Below are 17943 nucleotides of genomic sequence, written 5' to 3' on the forward strand. Positions count from 1 at the left end.
TCTTTCTCATGGGGCATCTTTTCGTGTCAGTGCCCACAGATCTGCTGGCCGTGCCTTCCTGGTTGCGTCGGCCCCTTGGAGGGACGTTTAAGTGGTTCCCAGTGATTCTCCCTTTTCGTGCAAACCTGCAGCGGGCCTTCCTGACCCTCCTCTGTTTACCTGAGAGCACTGCGATCCTTTATTCCACACATTCATTGTGCGTTTGCTTTGGGAAAGGTGCTGTGGACACAGAATGCTCACAGAGTCACTGGACGCTGGCATTCGAGGAGGGAGAGGCAGGAAATAAGCGGTTAGACAGGCCGCATGTGGCCTCTGATTAGAGCTGCAGAGGAGAGTGAAGCCGGCACGGGACACGGGGTCCTGGGGACTGGGGCAGACACTGGTTCAGACAGGATGCTCAGGGATGCTTCCTGAGGAAGTGACATTGGAACAGAGACCAGAAGGTAAGGAGGGAGCAAGCACATGGATGTGGGGAAAGATCATTCCAGGCAGAGGGAGAGGCACATGCAAAGGCCCTGAGGTGGGCTGTGTTGGGACCTTTTAGAGAACACAGAACAGAACTCTTATTAGAGCAGTGAGAGCTAAAGGGAGAGAGTCCCAGGAGAAATGCACGTGGAGATAAATACCCAGGAAGAGATTTGCCTGGTCAAAGGTTCTCTCTTGGAAGTTCTGAGAGATTGTTATTTTGCTCTGCGGAGATGCCCCCAGCTTGCACCGTCCATCAGCTACCGCACTGGCAGAGGGGCCCGCTTTGATGGGCCTTCTCCAGCTACTGTGGATTCCACAGCTCAGGTCTGCGTAGGGGCAGGGGATAGGTGTGGCCCAGGGCCTGGAGTTCTTGGTTCCCCGTAATGAGGCTTCCCAGGTGGTCTCCCGGCAGAGGTGCTGTCATCCTGTGTCTGTGGCTCCAATGAACTCATGTAGTTCTCACCACAGCCATGTGAAGTGGGGACTGGGTGATCCCTCTTTCTTTCCCCCCCCAGATGAGGACACTAGTGATATACTGAAGGTCACAGTTTAAGTGGTAAAGTTGGGATGCGAACCCAGGAATCTTGGGGGCAGACCTCGTGTTCTGAGTCTGTACCCTAAATTCTTCCATGAGCAGCAATGCGGGAAGCCCCAGGCGCCTGTGCAAGGCCGGGTCCCCCCGCCCCAGCCAGCCTAGAACTTGTTTGCCCCTAACCCCCAACACCAGACAACAGTGGATAGTATCTCACGGTTATGTGTTCCGGTATCAGGTGCCCGGAGCCCAGCCGTGTGCTTGGCACAGAGTAGGTGCTGGGTAAGCGGTGCGGTCTGTCTTTAAAAAAGAGAAAACTGGCCTAGATTTGCTGCCCACCTCCCAAACCTTAAGAGAAAGATCCATTTTTTACTTACAAATGGTCTTACCCTAAGAAATAAATGTGCGTCAGGGGTGTTTGAAATGGCACCAGGAGCGATCAGAAAGTTATTCCTTTGACGTCTGGTTCAATTTTATTTGAAATTCCAGGGGGGGAAGGAGCTGGGTTCTTATTCAAATGCAGTGGTGGAGGAGGGGCAGCAAATGAAGTGGCAGGAACCCCAGGCAGGCTAGGGCTCCACTGAATGACAATGAGGCCTGCCCCGGCCCGTCGCATCCAGGCAGGCCTAACGAGATTAGATTTTCATAAATTTCAGACAGTGCCAATTCCTAATTCCTCGGTGTACGGCCGGGAGGCCAGACAGGGCTGCCTGCACGGGCTGCTTGTTAACCAGGAAGCACGCTGGCTGCCCCGCCGCCCGGAGCAGACGCGATGGGGGCAGGCGGCGGGGGAGGGGGGAGAGTCGTCTGGTCTGGAGACCTCCCGTGGGCTGGCAGGAGCTGGGTGGACTCTGGCCCAGCTCTCCAGCCAAGGAAGGAGAAAAGAGCTCCAGCACCGGGCTGCCACTCCGATTATTAACTGAGAACCCAGTGACAGTCGTGCCCACACATCGCATGGTGAATTCTACACCAGCCCCATTTACAGCTGGGAAGTGGCCGGACAGGGGTTTGAACCAAGGCTCCTGCATTTGGTTCAGGTCGTGGCTCCATCACCAAGAACAGGGGACCATAAGCTTGGATGCAAAAGAATTGCATCTTTACCTTAACCAGCCCGAACAGGAACATGGACACCAAACCACAGGGCATCACAGCACCTGCGATGTGGTCGCCAGCGGAAACCACAGGCTGCCTATCGCATCGAAACCTGCCGGGTTATATTTAATGTGATAGTATCCCCGGGTCACACGTGTGATCCTGTATATTCTTCCTATGTCGCAAGTCTGGTTGAGAGTTTGAGAACTATTTTGATACAGTTGGCTTCCTTTCAAAGCCTGACTTGAATTTTTATTCAGTTTAATTTTAGTTTAAAAAATCTCATTGTGAGAGCACGTCCTGGCTCCCCCAGGTGCCGGAGGAGGAAGCCTCGGAGTCAGGACTGTTCTCTGACTCCTGGTCTGACGGACGATGCTGCCCCTCGGGGGTTTGTGGGAATTAAGAGGGAAGGTCCTGCTCTAGGCGGGTGCTTGGCACTCAGGTAGCAGCAGAGGAGAACGCAGCTGTGAGTATCTTCATACAGTTTCGTGGGAGGTGCCCAGAGCTGCCCTGAGTGCCTGGCACGAGGTCCTTCTCCCCATCCTGTGACTTTCCTCCATGCTGGTGGGGAGGCGGTGACTGACTGCTGGCCACGATACTGGCTTCGAGGACCACATGACAAGTGATGCTGCAGCCAGTCCTGATGCGGCCTGGCGACCAGCCCCACTCCACACAAGTGCCTGGCTTGAACCCACACCGTTCCTGACATTCTGGGGCCACAGCACTCAGGACCGTTGGGTGTGGGGCATCAGCCTAACCTGGCACTGAAAGTATGGGCTTGGGGGTCTGGGCTCTCTTGGGCTGTGTGGCCTTTGGCCAGTCACCTCCCCTCTCCCAGCCTCAGTTTCCCCATCTGTAAAGTTGGCGGTGGGGGTCATGTTAGTATCTACTTCACAGAACGCTGGTGAGGGTTCAATAAGATGATGCCCGTAGGGATTCGGGCTGTGCCTGGCCTTGAGGGAGGGGGCTCTCGGCGACGCTGCCTCTCTCACTAGTGTCAGAGGGGCTGGGAGAGGATCAGAGATGCCCGTGCACACGTCTCGATGTGACTGCGTCTGTCTCTGGAGGAGAAGACAAAAGGAGGGTCAGGCCGCTCCAATGAGGCGGACGAACCTGTTAATTTGAAATTATTCACGAGGAAAGAAGACACTCAAATTAGAATGACCTTACTTTGCATGTGGAAGATGGGCTTGGCCACCCCCAAGAGCCTGCCGCATCCATCACCCACCCCAAGGGGGAGATTATGAAGAAAAATGGCAGGATGTCTCCCCCACCCCCACCCCCCAACAGCGAGCGGACTTGACGCCCAAAACACAATGAGGGAAATGTGATGTTTCCTCCCCAAAGGCTCCTGTCCTCGGCACAGGTCCTTGGCGCAGAGACCAGTGCCCAGAAGTCCAGCCGCCACCCTGGGTGACCTTTCTGGACTGACCCTGGGGCAGAGGCCCGTGAGGCATGCTCAGCGTTTCCAGGGCATCGGCCTGGGTGAGGGGTGCCTGTTGTCCCCAAAGGCATGTTGGGAATTGTGACAGGATCACGTGCTGTTTCCTGCCCCGTCCTGAGCTCTTGACGTCTATTATTTCATCCCCCCGGGAGCTCACAGGGGTGCATACACCCAGGGTCACACAGCTAGTAGCTGACAGATGCAGGAAGACAGGACTGGGCATCCTCAGAGGTATTCCCAGCCTGGGAAGGGGAAACTAACAGGTACTTTGGGAACGCTGGGAGAATTGAGCAGAGTTTCCCCTTCTCGCTCCCTGAGGGAGGCTCTGGGTTCGGGACCGGCCCCGCCCTTTGATCTAGAGCCATTTCTCCCTATGCCTCGGTTTGCCCATCTGCACAATGGCAGTGGTGATGGCTGGCACCTCACAGACTTGGGGGAGGCGGGCTCAAAGCAGGGCCGTGCGTGTGTCGTACATGTTAGCATGCTGACTGTTGTCCCAGTGAGTGGTCACCACGACAACGTGGAGCTTGGGCTGTGGACCAGCCCGCCATCTCCTCTTGCTCTAGTCTCCCTTTGTCTGTGACCAGGCTTTGCTGTGAGTCCCATGGTCACAGGACACTTGAGCTGAGTGGGGAGCAGTGGTTGGACCCACGCCTTCCACCTCTGTGCTGGGTGCTTGGCCCCATGTCCAGCAGGATCAATGTGGCTCCACATCTTGGGGGCTCCTCCCTTGGCTGGAACTCCCGAAGCCACCCGTCCTGTAGGCTTTGGCCTGCTCGGTGCTTTCAAAACTCTTGAATGTGTTGCCGGCGTTAAGGGCCAGGCAGTTTCTAGGTTCTGGGGAGATGGGGAGGTGTGGCCACACTGGGCCAGCCTGCCTGGGGGCTGTCCTGTTTGGCCCGCTGGGCTTTCAACTAGCAGTGCCTGTCCAGAGTGCCCTGTGGACCTGGTGAGGAGGAGCTCCTGCTCGATTAGTGATGCCTACTGTGGGAGCAGGATTGAGGAGTTGGGCATGAATGCTGAAACCCAGGCTGCCCACAGGGGCCAGGCAGATGATGTCAAGCAGAATGGGGGCCCAGGTGGAGCTTGGGGCCAAGTGGACAGCACAGCCTGTGTAGTGAGGGTGGCTGCCTGCAGCTCTGTTCCTTTGAGTGGGGGCAGGGGACTGTGCATGCAAGTGCCCTCAGGTCCCCAGTTTGCCACCGTTCCCAGCAGTTCCTTTCCGATGCACTTCCCGGAGAGGTGGGTTTCTGTCGCCCGAGGCAGTGTCTCCTGGAAGGAGCACCCTGAGAGTGAAAGTTCACTGTGGTGCTGTCGGCGGAACCAGAGCCCCCTCACCCTGTGGCCAAGGTCAAAACACCCAGCCCAGGGTGTTCTCTGCCTCATGGGTTGGGGTGAATCACCTGCCGGCCAGGGGGGCCTCTCCTGCACCCCTCAGTGCCCCACCCCGCCCAGCCCGTGTCTCTGCACGGCCCGGAATACCCAGCTCGGTCCTTCCCGACCCTGTCTATTCAGGCTCATGGGTTCGGGCCATCCTTGCTTTGCCGTGGCTGGAGTGCTGCAGAGCCCCCCACTAACCGTGCTCGCCTTGAGGGGGTGCTCCCCGCGTGCTGGGCACGTCACCCTCGCACCACCTCCTCCTTCCACACAGGGAAGCTGGGATGGATTCAGCGAGTCAGGGTCCCAGAGCCAGCCTGGGGGTCCCCTTGGGGACCTGCCGAAGGGTCTCGGGAACCCGCAGGAGTCTCCCTCCTCCTCTGGCCAAGACCCCAGGCCTTTGGCTTCCAGAATAGAGCCTAGAGATGATTTGTGGTTTCTCTTTTTCTGAGCGTTTTCCCCTCTCTTCTCCCACGTGGATGTGCACAGGGCTGTGGCCCAGGGACCAGGGTGGTCACATTGGCGCTTTCGGCACCCGTGGCTCCTTTCTGGGGGTGACGCTTCACTCTGGGCCCCGGCCCCCAGAAATCAGGTCCTCCTGCTCTTTTGGGGTCGGGAGAGCTGTGGGGTTTGTTCACACCCACTCAGCCTGCTGGGGCCTCATCCACTGCTCTCTTTCAGGCCCTACCAGCCCTGTTGCCTCAGCCGCTGGACGACACCGGGAGGAGGGCAGAGGCCTGGCCAGGGGCCCGCAGGCCGCCGGGGCCGGGGACAGAGACAGAGGCAGCGCACACCTCCTTTCCTGCAGGCCCGGGCGGGCAGGGCGCCTGGAGATGGCAGGGGGAGGGGCAGAGAGGTGCCCACCCCCAGGTCCCCGGCGGGGTGAAGAGTGCACGGCCTGGGGGGAGCGGGCGCAGGCCTCTCCGAGGCGGGCCGTGGGTGTTGCACAAAGCCAGCCTCTGTGTCTCCTGAATGGGCAGCTTTATCCCGGGCCCTAGCGGACAGGCCCTGGACCAGCCTGTCTGGGGAGGCGAGAGGTGTGGCCGCGGTGAATGGGGCTGAGGCCAGAGACCTGGCCTTTGCCCAACCCAGGCCCTGCCGTCCTCCTGGCGGGAAAGCGAAGGAGCCCCTCAGAGGGTTTGGGGCTTGTCCGATTCCTCGCTAGGCGGGGCACGGCCTTCTGGGGCTCGGGGAGGTCTCACCAAAGTCCCTGGCTACTTCCTCCTCCTTCCTGGGCCCCCCAAGGCGAGGGAGGGATGCAGCTCCGCACAGGCCGGAGCCAGGGCCCAGGCTCCAGATAGAATTCCCGGGTGCAGAGGCGGACGTCCAGTGGGTGGTCGAGCAGGGAGAGCCACCAGCGCTGGGCCCTGGGGCTACACGAGTCTGTCACTAGGCCTGAACCTGGGGCTCCTCACCTGTGAGACGGGATGATAAAAAGTACCCGTGTGTACGCTCAGCCCTGAACGGAGGTCCTCAGCCCCAGCACACTCTTTGTCGCGGGGTGCCCTGTGCCCTGTAGGATATTAAGCAGCACCCTGGCCCCGCCCTCTAGGTTCCAGGAGCGCCCCCAGTTGTGACAAGCCACTAGTGTCCCCAGACATTGCCACGTGTCCCCTGGGGGTTAGACTAACCCGACTCACTGACGGCCCCAGGCAGACATTGGCACAGCTGGACAAAGGCTTGACGTGGTGGAGGAAGGTGGGCGTCCTGCAGAGCCCGGGGTGGGGCGGAAGAAGGGGTGGCCGGGGCTTCGGAGAGGACGTGCGGGCGGGCTGCGTGTGGAGGAGCTTCCGCGGCTGTACCAGCAGGGACGGCCACCGGGACGCATCGATCTCCCCCGGGACACCGAGGCTGGCGGCAGGAGGGCTTGTCCTCGCCGGGTTTGGCGGGGCCCCGCTTGAGCGACTCGGCCCGCCGCGCTCCGCCCGCTTTCCAGGCCCCACCTGCGGCCTTCCCCCGCTCCCCCAGCTTCCTTGCGTCTCTCTGGGGGGAGGAAAAGCTGAGTCAGTGGCCCTGAGCTTGAACCTGTGCCCCTGGGGAGCCCTCCGCTAATTGCTTGTTAGCGGGGGAGGGGGGCCTTCCTGCCTGCCCTCTGGGATGGTCCGTGGGCGGCCTCAGGCTGGGGGAGGCCGGCTGCGCCCCCTCTGCCGTCCTGTCCCTGCCCAGGTCCCCGGCGTCTCGCCCGCCGCTGCTGGGGACTCTGCTGGCACCGGGCACGGCCAGCTGCCGCGCCGCCCGACACGGACCCGCTCGAGTCAGCAGAAACCGCCCCGACTCCGGCAGGATCAAAATAACCTCCTTCCTTTTCCAGCACTTGAGGGTTTTTCCGCCTTCTGGGGGAAAAACAAAACAAACCCGAAAAAAAGAAATGAGACTTGCAGTGTTTGCAGCCGCCCGGAATGTGGTTTTTCTGAGGCCTCTTCCCAGCGGTGGCCTGCACACACTCTGTCCCGTGGAGGGTGGTGTGTCTTCGTGCGTCTCGTGTGTGTGACAGATGTGTCTGGACATGGGTGTGTCATCTGTGTTCATTTGTGTTGGTGTGTGTGGGGGTGTGTAGGGGTGCTGGGCTTTTTGTGTATTAGGTGGGCATGTGTGTTGGGATGTGTGGATGCTCAGATGCCCTGAGCCTCCGCCTGCACCGGGGTGCCCGAGGTCTCACGTGTCCCCTTGGTCTTGCAGCGGAGCTGGAGTTCGTTGAGATCACCATCATCGTGGTGGTGGTTATGGTGATGGTGGTGGTGATCACGTGTCTGCTGAGCCATTACAAACTGTCCGCTCGCTCCTTCATTGGCCGGCACAGCCAGGGCAGGAGGAGGGAAGACGCCCTGTCCTCGGTGAGTGCCTGCCCTCCCTGAGCTTCCAGGGGGCCTGTGGACGCCCCTGATCAAGTGCCCACGGTGTCAGGGTCGGGTGCTCACAGGAACTGACAGCAGGGAGACAGTCTGGGGTGGGAGGGTGTGAAGGGGAGGACTTCTAGGTATAGGCAGTGACCCAGATGGAAGGGAGTCCGTGGACCAGTCCATTACGTGGGGCTTCGGTCCCCAGACCCATCCATCCATCCATCCACTGGACAGACATCTACTGGGCACCCTCTGTGTGTCTAGAACCCTCCCAGGCATTGGGGGGAGATAGCTTCGAGCAAGTCGCAGGGGGTTGCTACCTGATGGGCTGGATGTAGACAGACAGGAGCACCGGATGCTCTGAAGGAAGCTGAAAGGAATCACCGGGAATCCCAGAGTGGCTGCTTTACCCGGGACAGTCGAGGTGAGCCCCTGAGGCCGAGCTCTGAAGGAAGAAACAAGGGTGGGGTGCAGAGGGGGTGAGTGCAGGAAGGGTGAGAAGGACAAATGCGGCACGGTCCTTGCTGTCCCTACAAAACTGCAGTTTGATACGTTACTAGAATTGTGTGCCCTGTTGGGCATTCTGGAAACCCAGGAATATCCCCACAGAACTCCACAAACTGGGGCAGATGCAGCAGCTCCCAGCGGTTTGGGAACTCGCCCTCCTCCGGATCTGAGCACCCACGCTCCCCTCATTCACCTGCACCTTCGGTGCCACCCCTGCCCGCTGCTCCGTGTTCCTCAGCAGATGGACCAGGGGGCGGTGCAGAGTCCATCACTAAACAGTTTCCATCTCCACGCCTGTGAGGTGTAATTTAACAACCTGGACAGGAGTAGCTGTCTGAGGGACGGGCTGCAGATCACAGGGAGAAGGGGGCCCGGGGGCGGCCCTGGGGCTGTGCAGGGAGCACATATCTGAGCCCGTGTTCACCGGGCGCTGGGGGGAAGCGGCAGCGGGCATGGCCTCCCGGCTCTGGGGGATGCCTGGGGCCGGTGCTGGTGCTCAGAGTCTGTGGGACTGAGCCGAGTCAGGCTGGCAGGCCTGTCCCCAGCAAATTTGGGCATCTCAGCTTGCGTCAGGCCTCAGTATGTCACCAGCTTGCCAGGGCAAGGAGCATCCGCTCTGGTCCCTCTGACGGGAACACTGGGTGCCCCAAACCCAAGGCCTGGTGTGTCCGGAGGGCACTTGGCAGCTTCCTGCAGGGCTTACCTGCGTGTTTATTTGCTGTCGCTGTTGCCTGAGTGACGGTGCCACCAGCTGCACTGCCACGTCCGCGCTCAGTAATCCCTCCCACATTTTACAGAGGAGAAACTGGGGCTCAGAGAGGTGGGAACATTTGCCTAGGGCCGCACAGCTTCTAAGCGACAGCTTGAAGAGCCCATGACCCGTTTTGTCCCACCTCGGATGCTGGGGCAAGCTTTGGACAAATAAGAAGACATCAGCCTGGTAGCCGTGCTCCAGGGTGGGGCATCCTACCCCCTCTGAGCCTCAGTGTGTGCGTCTGTAAAATGGGTGGAGCGAGCCTTTCTCCTTCCTACCCTGCATGGTCACAGGGAGGGTGAAGTTAGCCGAGGGAGCTGGGGAGATGGCAGAGGTTCTGGCGTGAAGGACCCTTGCCACCGTAGGGGGGACAGCCCTGTGGGCAGCATTGGGACTTCGTGCCCAGATGGAGGTCAGGATTCGGTTTCTGGTTCCTGAACATCTGAGGTTAAAAGAAAGTCCCCCCTGCCCCCCCTGCCCCCCCTGCCCCCGCCCCCGGCCGACTTCTAGCAGCCACCTGCACGGGCCCCCAGGGATGCCCAGCTGGGTAAACATGGAGGCTTGTTAGACCTGAAGTACGTGTGGCGACTCCCCTGGGGCCCCTGCCAGACAGGGCGCGTCTGAGGAGTCTAGGGGGCCCATGACCTCCCAGAGAGACCCAAACGCAGCCACCGTGTGCTTGGGGCTGGGCCCACCCCTGGCCATGGCTGTGCTGCCGTGGCCCCTTTTCAGGGTGAACCTCTGGGAGTTCATGTCCTCATCTGTCAGAAGGTGGGGATCAGGTGCAGGTAAAGCCCTGTGGCCCTGGGACCTCACTTCCCTGCCTGATGCTGCTCCCAGAGAAGCTAGAAAATACTGCAGGGGTACAGACTGTGGCTCGGCGTCTGCAGCTGAAGGCAGGTCGGGAGTCATCCAGGTCTAGATAGACCAGGGCCGGGTGCCCACTTTGTGAATCAGGTTTTCTGGGCTCATTCCCATGGTCTCTTCTGTGGCTGCAGTTGCCCTGCAGCAGCCTTCTTGGTGGTGTGACAGACCGTCTGGCCCTTTATGGAGCCAGTTTGCGGACCCCTGGTCTAGATGGGGAAGCCATGGGCAGCTGGACGAACTCTCCTAGGAAGCTTTTAGAAAGAGAAGGAGGTGTTGGGGAGTGGAGTGGGGGTGAGAGAAGGAGCTGCCAGGAACAGCCCTGTGGGCACTGGCACCTGGAAAGGCGTCAGGGCCATTCACTGAATTAGAGAACAAGGTGAGTTAAGACACGGCCTGTGGGCAGGTGCAGTGCAGCCAGCTGGATTCCGGGTTCCTCACAGCAGGGCCAGGCTGATCCAGGAGCTGAGATGCTGTGGGAGCCTGGGGAGGGGCATCTGGCAGGTGGGAGGTTCCTGGAGGCCTCCCTGGAGGAGGAGGTGACCTCCAGGTGCACAAGTTGGGAGTAGTCAGGTGACAAGGATGGCAGTGATTCTGGGGTCTACGGTGGGGCCTCCCAAGCAGTGACTGGTATTTTCCTAAGCACTGTGGGTGGAGACTCCCCGGGCTAGGGCTTGACGGCGGGCTGGGGGTGGGCAGTGGTGGGAAGACATTGTGGGGACCTCGAACAGAGGGCCTCCTATGGGACTTTTAGGCAGGGGCCCGTCTGGGTCACATTTATCCAAGCTGACCTTGGCTGCTTGCACCCCTCCCCAGGACTCCCGACTTGAATGGGGAGCGGGTGGATGTCCCCCCATCTACTTCCTGGTGCTCATATGGACTGTGCCAGGGGCCCGACTGGGGGCCACAGAGCCTGCCGGGGTCGGCTTGAGCCCGAATGATTCTGGAGACGGTGGGCGAGGTTTGGATCCCAGCACCGCCCCCTACCAGCTGGACCAGCTTGGCTTAGCCACCTGACCTCAGCCTTGCAGGTTTTGTCGGGAGTTGAGTTAGTGCTTTAAAGAGCGTAGCACAGTGCCTGGCACCAAGGCATTCCTAATATCAGGAACAGAATGGCCCTTGATGACCATATTAACAGTAATAGTGTATGTCTGCCCTCTGTATCCCCACGCCTGGAATAAACTGGACCCCAGTGAGTCTTTGTGGGGTAAGTGCTTTCCTGATGGAACAGTTTTGAGAGACACAGAGCTCCCCTAGTGGCCATATAGGAAATTGCAGCCCTCCAGGCAATTCCTCCCCAGACTGCAGGTGAGAATCGTCTTACAAGGGAACCCTCAAGAAAACATGTCCCCAAAAAAACTTTGGGGTGATAGATATGTTCATTATCTTGATTGTGGTGATGGGCTCCTGGTATATACCTATGCCAGAACTTAACCAAATTGTATGCTTTGAATATGTGCAGTTGGTTATATGTCAGTTACATCTCAATAAAACTATAAAGTTAAAGGAAGAAAGGCATCCCTCCGCATAGGCCCGGGCCTATCCATGCGTATCACCGGAACAGAAGTGTTGCTGCATGATTGCATGATTAACTCTCCTGTATTTCTTCATCTATAAACTGGGCTCACAATAACAAGGGGCAAGACAGACTATAGTAAGTGCTAAATAAATACACGGACAAGGTGATTACAGATATGACAGATGCTTTGAAGGAAATAAGCAGATGACGGGAAGTTTAATGGGAGAAGGCCCTTTAGATAATGGTGCTAGAGAAAGCCTGCAGTGGGCACTGGAATTGAAAGGCGAGAAGGAGCCAGCTGTGCAGTGGGGCAGCCAGTGCAAAGGCCCTGTGGTGCACACTTAGCACTTCCATGCACTAAATAGCGTGTCAGCGTGACAGGAGGGAGAGTGGTGGTGGCAGCCAGCACTGTCATAGGCTCACTGAGGGTCGCGTGCACCCCAGGGGCTTTGCATGTTCGCCTCCTTCAGTTCTTCGACAGATACTGCAGTTATGCACGTTTTCAGATGCAGTAACTTGCCCGAGGTCGCACAGCAAGTACCTAGGCTTTCTTAGGAGCCGGTTCACCAGTTCATTTGGATGTGTTCTAAGGCCCACGGAAGCTGCTGGAGGGTTTTGAGAAGGAGGGACCCACGAATCAGATGTATGTTTTGGAAAGTGTGAGTTCGGAGGATGCATTTTCGGGGGGCAGCCTTGGGAGCCGGGAGATCAGTGACAAGGCGATTGTGTCATGTCCGAGAGAAACGTCCAGGCCCGGGCTGGGGTCACTGCAGTGGGGCTGGAGAGGGAGATGGGTGCAGCATCCCATGCCGAGTGGAGGCTCTCAGAGTCCACGCCAGGCCGCCCCTTTGCTCTCCCAGCTCTCCCCGTCCCGCTGACCCTGTCCTCTTCCTCCCCATACAGGAAGGATGCCTCTGGCCCTCGGAGAGCACGGTGTCAGGCAGTGGAATCCCGGAGGTGAGACCCAGCGCCGCCTCCCCTCCACCACTACCCCCCCCCACGCCCACCCGCCCCCCCCCCCAAGGCTGCTGTAGTGGACGCCGAAGGCCCCCTGCCCAGTAGCTCCCCTAATCCGGACTGGAGGCACCTCCCCTGCTAGTAGAGTGGCTACAGGAGGCCCACACCTGCCCTTCTCTGAAGAATCCCCTTTGGCTGCTGGGATCGTCCCTACTGGGACATCATACGCTCCCCACCCCCAGGGAGCAGCCCTCAGTATCTGCGACACCGAAGGACAAAGGCTGCCCTCTTCCAACTGTGTGACGATGCTCACACCCCAGGGCTCGCCAGTCATCAGGGGGCTGGACCCGGGGCTTGGCTCCTTCCCCCCGCCACCCGGCGGCCATCTCTCCCTTTCCCCAGAGAGCGGAGTCACAGGGGCCCTGCTGCTGGGGGACCCTCACTCTGCTCTTCCCCTCCAGCCGCAGGTCTACGCCGCGCCCCGGCCCACCGACCGCCTGGCCGTGCCCGCCTTCGCCCAGCGGGACCGCTTCCACCGCTTCCAGCCCACCTACCCGTACCTGCAGCACGAGATCGACCTGCCGCCCACCATCTCGCTGTCGGACGGGGAGGAGCCCCCGCCCTACCAGGGCCCCTGCACGCTCCAGCTGCGGGACCCCGAGCAGCAACTGGAACTGAACCGGGAGTCGGTGCGCGCGCCCCCAAACAGAACCATCTTCCACAGCGACCTGATGGGCAGCGCCGCGCTGGGCGGCCCCTGCCCTCCCAGCAGTAACTCGGGCATCAGCGCCACGTGCTACGGGGGCGGCGGGCGCATGGAGGGGCCGCCCCCCACCTACAGCGAGGTCATCGGCCACTACCCCGGGGCCTCCACCTTCCAGCACCAGCAGAGCAGCGGGCCGGCCTCCTTGCTGGAGGGGACCCGGCTGCACCCCGCACACATCGCCCCCCTGGAGAGCACAGCGGCCTGGAGCAAAGAGAAGGATAAACAGAAGGGACACCCCCTCTAGGAGTCCCGGGGGGGCCAGGGCCGGGGCCGCAGTAGGTAAAACAGCAAAACACTCCGCACTTCTTGAAAGAAAAGAGAGAGGAGGACGGGGCGACACACAGGAGACGGCGCCGCATGAGCATCCTCTCCCCACCTCTCTGTGTATAAATATTTACATGTTCTGTCTGGTCTGAATGCACAAGCTAAGAAAGCTTGCAAAAAAAAAAAAAAACCATGTTTCTTTGTTGAGCTGTGTCTTGAAGGCAAAAGAGGAAAAAAAAATTCTACACTAGTCTTTTCTGTTTCTAGTTGAGCTGCGTGCGTGAATGCTTACTTTCTTTTGTTTGTTTATGATGATTTCACTTAACTTTAAAGACATATTTGCACAAAACCTTTGTTTAAAGATCTGCAATATTATATAAATATAAATATATATAAAATAAGAGAAACTGTATGTGCGAGGGCAGGAGTATTTTTGTATTAGAAGAGAGGCCTATTACAAAAAAAAAAAAGTTGTTTTCTGAACTAGAAGAGAAAAAAAAAAAATGGCCATTTTTGAGTGCCAACTCAGAAAGTGTGTATTACCTTGTAAAGAAAAAAAACTACAAAGCAGGGGTTTAGAGTTATTTATATAAATGTTGAGCTTTTGCACTATTTTTTAATATAAATATGTCAGTGCTTGTTTGATGGAAACTTCTATCAACGTCTGTCGAGACTTTTAAGGGAGAAATGTTGGAATTTCACGGTGGATGTCAGGCAGAGGGTGGGCTCCACGCTGAGTCTGGAGAGAGGCTCCCAGAGGGGCTGATTTCCTGCAGAGTGGAAGCTTCTGTCTAGTGATAGGTTATTACCTCGTTATACATTCCCTCCCGAAGGAGACGCATTTTTTCCCCTCTGGGCCAGGACAGCCTTTGGATCGCAAAGAAAATAGGAAAGTTACTCGAGGCCCCAACTTCCAGGAGGTGGGCTTTGCTCTTCCCAAAATGAAGATAAACTGTTACTGAAGGAATCTTAGTTTTTTCTCCTCTTTTCTGAACCACAAAGGTCCCTGTAGGAAGGGGCTCGCTAAGGTGCTCCCTGCCCCCTGCCTGCCTTGCCAGGGCCACGCCAGAGGCGGTTAGGTGGCTCGTGCGTGCAGGATGCTTTGGAGATTCAGCTGGCTCCAGATTTTACCGGCTGAGGTGGGTGCAGCCCACTGGCGTATAGGAAAGGCCCAAAGGACTAGCAATGTGACCTCATCCCTGTTTTTATGTATTGATTCTCACGTAACAGGCCCATAACCAGAAGACCAGAGATGAAAAAGTGACATGCCCAGGTTTCTCCCAGGACACTGCAAAAGGGTTAAAACGAGAAAGACAGTCAAACCAACGCAAACTCACTCGAGCTTTAGGATGTAGAAGCAGAATTCTTTCCCTTCTCCTCTCTTTCGCATTTCATTCCCTTCCCCGTGGAAACCATCGTTTTTGATGTGTTTATGTATCTGTGTTTTCATAAGCGTCTTCATCAGACACAACTCTTGTTTACCAGGGTTTTACGGAGTAGATGTCGGCGGGACCCCCTTGCTGGTGGCGTGCGTGTGTGCAAGTAGAGAAGGCGGGGAGAGAGTGGAGTCGGGGTCCTCCCTCCCACCAAGGGTGGGCTAATACTCCATGGGGTGACGCCCTTAGCAGAAGAGCAGGCCACCCTGCCCCCTGCCCCCTGCATCCCACGGAGGTGTCTTTTCATCTTCGGCAGAATGCCAACTGGCTGGTTAACATAAGAGAAAGGTCTAAGAGGCAATAAGCATCGATTTTAAACAACTTTTTTATTACTTGAAAAACAAAAACTCGAGAACAGTTTCGAAGTTCTGACCATTTGAACTCTATTTCTATACGTACCTTTTAAGACCATGGTGACCAATAATAGATGACCGAGGTGTCTGAGTGCCCGCTCACCAGCCTGGCAGAAAGTTCTGGTACCTTGACAATAAAACCTGCTTCTCCGTGGGGTCTTCAGCCTAACCTTTGCCTAACCTTTGCTTCTCTCTCGAAGATTCTTTGAAAAGGTCATTCATGCAGAGACATCCATAGAGTTTGTCCTGAAAGGTACAGGGACACATTTATAGATAAAGTTTTTTTAAAAAAAAACAAACGTATCGTTCCTTTATGTGAAGCGTCTCCCTAGTGCCTTACTGAGAAAGCGGTTGACCCCTTTTGTCCCCCGGCAGCGGCGTTCCTGGACAGCGCCCTGCTCACCCGGGCCCGGCCTTCCCGCTCGTGGTGGACAGAGGGCTACTGCTTCTTTAAAAACATCCCCATGGCCTTGTGCTGTGTCCCGCCCACCCGCCCTCCACCCTGGATGTGCCTCCCTTGGGTCAGGCCACCCCCCCTGCCCCTCCAGCCTCTCGTCAGTACTCGTTTAACTCCCACCCGGGTCAAAAACCTAGACGTGGACCTTGTTTGTGTGAGTAGCGTAGCAGCAGACGAAAGCCAGGCCGAAGTGTTCCCGAGGTCCTCGAACCAAACCTTGAATCTCGTTGCTGGGTGGTGCGGTCTGCCATTGCCGTATGAGCAGCGAGGTAGAAGAAGGAAGCAGGGGAGGGGGTTACTGACCTCAGCTGGCTTGAGGGCAGAGCACCCTCCCCACGTCCCCGTTACGCCCCAGGATGGCAGTCCAGGCCTCAAGGCCGCCGCATTGTCCCTGGGCTCTGTGCCTAGCGGGTGACAGTTGGAGAAGTTCATGGTGGAGCAGCTTGTCAAGGCCAGGGCACCTCCCAGGAAAGCCACGGGGTGTGTTTCTGCAAAGCTCTTGGTTCCTCTGCTGGACCCAGAGCCCTGAGGGTACACTCCTTCCTCTAGGTGTTGGCTGTCGTGTCCTTACCTTCGAAAAGCCTTTGAGCATCCCTCGGGAGGCCCCCTTTTTTCAGTAGAAAGTTGGTGGGGGAGCAGCCCTTGGCAGTGGCTGGTTGCAGGGGGACCAGGCTGGGCTCAGAGAAGGTGGCAGAGCTTGGCTTTCTCTAAGTCTCTCATTGTTTCCCTGCTTGTCAATCATCACATTTCCTCCGGAGGAAAACTCTTTCCCCCGCCAAGCCCAGGTCTACACGGACGGACTTAGCAAAGTGCCCTAAGAGCCGTCCACGTCCCCGTGTTTTTGCCGGGAGCTGGGAGCGACACCTCCCCACGGCTAGCAAACCCCGGGCCAGGGCAAGGACCGAACCATCCCCAGTCCTTGGCTGTCTGCTCTGTGAATTGTATTTTTCAGAGAATTTTCTTTTCTACATGCAACACCAAGCTTCCAGATCCATAAAACATCCTGATGACAAAGGAGAGGAAATGTTTCGTTTTGTTTGGTTTTCCGGAAACTGCGCTTCAAATTCCGCTGTACTATAGAGCTCAGAAGGACCTGCTGCGTTCTCGTTTGCCTGCCTGTTTCCATGGTGGTTGTGCTGATGGTGACGCTTTCACGTTGCTCCCTTGGCGTTGGAACCGCTCTCTTTCGCAGCCCTGTTTCCCAAGTTTTGTTCAAGTTACACGTATGTAAACTCTCCGTGGCACGCTGGGTGCGGCGCCCGCGTTGCTGCTGCGTAAGACTCTGTATTTGGATGCCAATCCACAGGCCTGATGAAATCGCTTGTTGTGTATCAATAATCATTAGTGGCAATGATGACATTCTGAAAAGCTGCAATACTTATACAATAAATTTTACAATTCTTTGGAACGAGGCTCCTTCGCTTTCCTGGGCTGCATTGCTTTCCCCCTACCACCACATCTCCCTCAGCACCAGCACTTGGATGGTTAGTGGGAAGGAAGCAAATCCCTCGGAGCTGCTTTGTGGCCTTGAGCAATTCCATCAACCTCTCTGTTTAAATTCAGGCAGCATTCAGGGAGCCCAGTGAAAACACTTGCACAGGCAGGGGGTGCATTGGGTGACATTGGGGTAAGAGAGTTTGCAAAATGCTGCGTACTTTTCCCCCCTCTTGGGATATCATCCACCGTGGCATGATGAAAGCTCTGGTAAGGGCTGCAAGAAAGAAACTGTCTTCAATGGGGCTCTTCCAGAGACGTGGACTTGTGTGAAGGGATGTATCAAAGTTCTGCTCCCAGGGGAGACAGTGAAGGGAGCTGGGAAAAGGACAGAGGGAGGAGAAGTGCGAGGGGGGACTGTTTTAGGCCAAGTCCCAGCCTCAGGCTGACCCGCAGGGAGTCTGTGGGAAGCTCTGGGATGCAGATTGCACCCAGGAGAGGCAGGCTCTCAGATGCTCCTGGCTCTTCCTGCCTGAGAGTGGGGCAGAGAGGGGTTCCCCCAGGCCCCAGGGTGGCCCTCTGAAAACATCCCCAGATGCCATCCCTTAGCAGCGACCCACATGGAAGCAGAGAACGGGATCCCGAGGGTCTGGGTGGGACACTCACAGTGCCCACTACAGAAATTCTTGTTTATTTCTCTAAATTGAACCATTTTTCATGTCTGGTCAAGGATTTTTTTTTTTTTTTTTTTTTTTTCAGATCAGCCAAAACAGAGCTGATCCCCAGGGATCAACACTGTTTGGCCTCATTCCCGGGTCTTGTAAGCTTCTGGGCCGTAGAGCCCTGTGATCGGGGCAGAACCCGACACACGTCTGCCTT

General features: G+C 57.3%; 1 protein-coding gene across 3 annotated transcripts in view; it reads left to right on the top strand.

The window, feature by feature from the left end:
• Positions 1 to 17038, top strand: part of PMEPA1 (prostate transmembrane protein, androgen induced 1) — a 59402-nt gene extending 42364 nt beyond the window's left edge. For all 3 annotated transcript variants that reach the window (XM_061207957.1, XM_061207956.1, XM_061207955.1), the window contains 3 exons: positions 7593 to 7747; positions 12301 to 12354; positions 12816 to 17038. In XM_061207957.1, coding sequence (XP_061063940.1) covers positions 7637 to 7747; positions 12301 to 12354; positions 12816 to 13364 — 714 coding nt within the window. In that variant the 5' untranslated portion in view covers positions 7593 to 7636 and the 3' untranslated portion in view covers positions 13365 to 17038. The remainder of the gene's footprint in view (positions 1 to 7592; positions 7748 to 12300; positions 12355 to 12815) is intronic.
• The last annotated feature ends 905 nt before the right edge of the window (positions 17039 to 17943 follow it).

Source organism: Eubalaena glacialis, chromosome 13 (assembly GCF_028564815.1).
Source record: "Eubalaena glacialis isolate mEubGla1 chromosome 13, mEubGla1.1.hap2.+ XY, whole genome shotgun sequence".
In the NCBI taxonomy this organism is placed as follows: Eukaryota; Metazoa; Chordata; class Mammalia; order Artiodactyla; family Balaenidae; genus Eubalaena; species Eubalaena glacialis.